At 40.6% G+C, this 4,389-nt stretch overlaps 1 protein-coding gene across 1 annotated transcript; it reads left to right on the top strand.

The window, feature by feature from the left end:
* The first annotated feature begins 215 nt into the window (after positions 1 to 215).
* Positions 216 to 1,154, top strand: LOC136171911 (olfactory receptor 4F6-like). The gene has a single exon (XM_065940969.1). It carries the CDS (start codon positions 216 to 218, stop codon positions 1,152 to 1,154), a length of 939 nt encoding a protein of 312 aa, XP_065797041.1.
* Positions 1,155 to 4,389: the final 3,235 nt, after the last annotated feature.

Here is a 4,389-nt window from a genome sequence, read left to right as displayed (position 1 = left end):
CATGTGAGGTCTTCGTGGTAGCTTCTCGATGCGGGTTTGATAATGAATAAACTCTTGTATGAATTTTTAAAAGACATTTTGAGATCCAGAGTGAAGAGTTTCTTCAATATCAGAATTTGAAGCATAGTGATGTCTACTTCTTTCAGTATCTCTGGCATGTTCCTTTGTAACTAATTTTATTTGTTCCTTTCAGGTAAAAGTCATTCACAAAGTCAATGAGTAAAGCAAATTACTCTTCAGTATCTGAATTTGTGTTCCTGGGGCTTTCTACCTCCAGACCAGTGCAGAATTTCCCCCTTGCCTTCTCTACAGTGTTTTATGTAATAATTGTTCTGGGGAATCTCCTTGTTGTGATTACAGTGACCTTTGACCTTCATCTACACTCCCCCATGTACTTCCTTTTAGCCAATCTCTCATTTATTGATTTGTGTTTTTCTACCTTAACGGTGCCTAAGATGATCTCTGACCTGTACTCTGGATGCAAAACCATATCCTTCCAGGGGTGTGTCACCCAGATATTTGTCCTTCACACCCTGGGTGGATCTGAGATGGTGCTGCTCAGTGCCATGGCCTTAGACCGATACGTGGCCATATGTAAGCCCCTGCACTATCTGACCATCATGAGCCCACGTGTGTGCCTTTTGCTTCCGTGTGGTGCTTGGGCTATTGGCCTCATGCACTCAGTGATCCAGTTAGCTTTTGTGATCCATTTGCCTTTCTGTGGCCCTAATGAAATCGATAGCTTTTACTGTGACCTTCCTTGGTTTATCAAGCTTGCTTGCATAGATTCCTACAGAATGGAATTCATGGTCACTGCCAACAGTGGGTTCATATCCATGGGCACTTTCTTCTTGTTGATCATCTCCTATGTTTTCATCCTGGTCACTGTATGGAAACGCTCTTCAGGTGGTTTGCACAAGGCCCTCTCCACTCTGTCAGCACACATCTCTGTGGTGGTTTTGTTCTTTGGACCATGCATCTTTGTTTACATGTGGCCATTTCCCACGGTGCCAGTGGATAAGTTTCTTGCCATTTTAGACGTTTTGGTTACACCCATCCTGAATCCTGCCATTTACACACTGAGGAACAAGGACATGAAGATGGCAATGTGGAGACTGAGTAGTCAGCTGCTGAGTTGGAGGAAGGTCTCTTAAGTAACTAATGGAAGCCCAAGTTACTTCAGACAATTTCATGTAATACAAATGCTTAAATCAATATATAAAAATTGGGGCTTTTTAATTTTTTTAAAGACAGTCACCATTTTATAGTATTCTGACTAGACCATTGATTATGAGGTTACATTGAATTCTCTGGGTAACAAGTTGTTTGTTGGCCAAATTAAAACCCTGGGAAATGTTTGGTGGAAGATTTTGAAAAAGCATCAGTTGCGGACTTTGAATCTTCTGAGTGTACAGCCTTACACATTAGAATACCTGAATTCAGTTAGTCAATTAAATTTGAACAATTCATTAACATAACTAATATTATCAAACTTTGTGGGAACTATGAAACATCTAATTGTCCTTTGATTTTAACCTAGGATAAGAAAAATTTATATTTTTTCTGAAAGACAAAAAATATGTAAGGGAGAATTTAAAACCTGTGGCAATAAAATAGTGTAAAAAAGTAGCAGACAGAAGTGATAAGGTAGTATAATAAGGGGAGACTGACAGATGTCAGGAGGAAAAGCATCAGGGAGAGACTCAGAAATATTATGTTTCATGAATTTGAAACTATGCTCCAATTGTTTGCCTCAATTTCAATGGACTCAACTCATCTCTATTTGACCTAGGGCAGGGAAATTTATGTATACATTGCTGTTTCATGCTGTTTGAAATTGTGAATTAATCCATCAATGAATATTCCTCAAATATTGGAACATATTGACTTGATCATATCCTGGCTGGTATTATTATTATCCAACAACTGCTCTATCCAAATTGTTTGCTGACTATTTTTCTCTGGTAACTTATCTTTTATACTCCTTTTCGCCTCAAAACATGGTATCAAATATGTGTTAGTGTCTATAATCTGTATAAATTACAAAACTGATTTATTTTATAGTTTGCTTTGTTAACTAAAAGACTGAGCCAAATTCCCTGCAAAACTATGTTTGAATGTTTGTGATTCGAGATTCTTTTAGGATTATACAATAAGTTGTATATTTTATATTTTTCTTGTTTGTTGCTTTTATTTGTATTTTTAGTGTATTCTTGTTAGGTACATTAATTGAAAAGAACAGTGGAAAGCCAGATTTCTATTTGAACAATTTATCTTACTTTTGAAACTAGCAAGAGAAGGAAAAAGACTAAAGTTCTAAGCACAAAAGTTCTGAAGGGCAAAACTGAATCACCTGAACTCTTCAGAGTGAGGAGACAAAGATCTTTTAGAATCATAATCCAAACTTGGAAAGGATATATTCAAGGAACAAGAACAAACTTGAGTGTACCAAGTCTTATAAAAGCTGCATTCAGATTCAAATAGGCTCAGTACTTGATTGGATTGAAGTACCTTAACCTTTTATGCCTCATAGAGGAGAGAGTAGATAGGTTGTGGAGGAACATTATGTCAGAACTATATGATCTTTTATGTACAATGGATAAAATACAAAAAAAAATGTTCTTAATAATCATTATGGGATATGCAAGAAGAAGGGATATATGACTGAAAATTAAGAGGAAAATAGTTAATAGAAACAGATCATAGATGCTCAATTGTTGAAATTAGCAAAGAGTGTAAAATAACTCATAAAATCAAATGCGACATTAGGAAGTTGAAAAACTGAATGTTAAATTACTGAGAGAAACAGTATCTAACAAAGAACCAAGTTATATTTTAGAAGTGAAAAAGAAATATGCTTCACAAGATGATGGAGGAGTAGGTGGACGTGGAATACATGTCTCTCCACGGATACATCAGGAATACACCTTCAGACACAGAAGTGCATGCAGAACACCAGCTGAGAGTGGACAGGAGTACCTGACCAAAGGAAAAGAATATATAGACCCACACAAAACTTGGTAGGATGAAGAAACTAGGGGGAAAACCAGGAGTGTTATTAAGACTGGACCTGCCCTCGGCGGGTTGGGGAACTGAATCAGGAGTCCGATCCCAACAACAGGGCAATTGTCTGAGTCAGAGGAGAAACATTTAAGGCTGAGAGTGAAATAGCTGATCTGTGACAGCCTAAATTGAATGAGAATCAGACAGTCCTTGCCACAGCCATACATACCCCAGATAGGGATGCAGGTCCCCTGGAAGGCGCGGTGGGTGGGAGCTGAAGTTTAGGGATTGTGGAGCAATCCCAGGGCGAGGGCTGCTGTTGACTGAGGAGAGTTGGATTGAGGGGATGTGAGGGAGGAGATTGTGGTGAGAAATGCCTGTGGAGGAAAGCCAGGCAGCCATGGAAGCAAGGCAGTACTGCTGAGTCATGCGTTAGGGGTTGGAGCCATCACTATAGCCACTCTCTCCCCATAAACTAGCATCAACAGCTGAACAGTAGAGAGGCTGGCCCATCAAATCCCTGACCACTGAACTAAAGAACAGGACCCCACCCAGGGTGCACCTTTAAGTGCCTGACATGCTGATCTACAGATTTGGACCCCAGCCAGGGGGGCCCCTCTATGTGTCTGACCTTCCAAACAACAGAGAAGGACCCCAGGCAAGGGAACCCTCTAAGTGCCTGAACGGGGTTGGATGGGGGGAAGCTATGGAGAAAGACTGGCCAAAAAGGCCTTCTGATCCCCAGCTACAAGGGGCTCAGAAAAAGACTCTGATAGGGTCATAGCTTCTGCGGCAGAGGCTGTCCATGTCCCTGCACACTAGGTGCCACCAGGGTCCCTACAAGCCAAGCAACTGCACCACCTACATGCTCAACTCTCCCTGGGGCAGAGCTGGTACAGGCAAAAAGAGCCTCAGGAGCAAACCCCAGTGGACGACCCACATGCAGAAGTGGAACTAAAACCACAGTTGAAACCCAGGGATAGTGTGGCTAAGGAAGAAGACCCAAAACCAGTGCTTTGTTCACCTGGTCAATCTACTGTACTTTATTTTTTTGGACTGTTTGACTTTGCTTATGGGTGCATATGTATATGTGTATATTCCATTATTTGAATTATTATTTGACTGATTTTCCACTGCCATTTGTCCGAGGTTCATCTTTGGTTTTTCGTTTTTGGATATTTGTTTTAATCTCACTTAATGTCATAACAAAACACTTGTGAAAGCTTCATTTCTGACCAGAGATAAAGCCCCGAGTCTTTGGAGTGGGAGCACTGACTCCAAGACCCTAGACTACCAGAGAACTAACCCTAAAAGTGAAAGTGAAGTCGCTCAGTTGTGTCCGACTCTTCGCAACCCCATGGACTGTAGCCTACCAAGCTCCTCCAT

The sequence above is a fragment of the Muntiacus reevesi genome, chromosome 7, assembly GCF_963930625.1.
Source record: "Muntiacus reevesi chromosome 7, mMunRee1.1, whole genome shotgun sequence".
Classification (NCBI taxonomy): Eukaryota; Metazoa; Chordata; class Mammalia; order Artiodactyla; family Cervidae; genus Muntiacus; species Muntiacus reevesi.
Note: the sequence above shows the minus strand (reverse complement) of the source record. Positions and strands in the feature narration are given on the sequence as shown.

Coding starts and splice junctions, on each gene's coding strand:
- LOC136171911 (XM_065940969.1), top strand. CDS start 216: ATGAGTAAAGCAAATTACTCTTCAGTATCTGAATTTGTGTTCCTGGGG.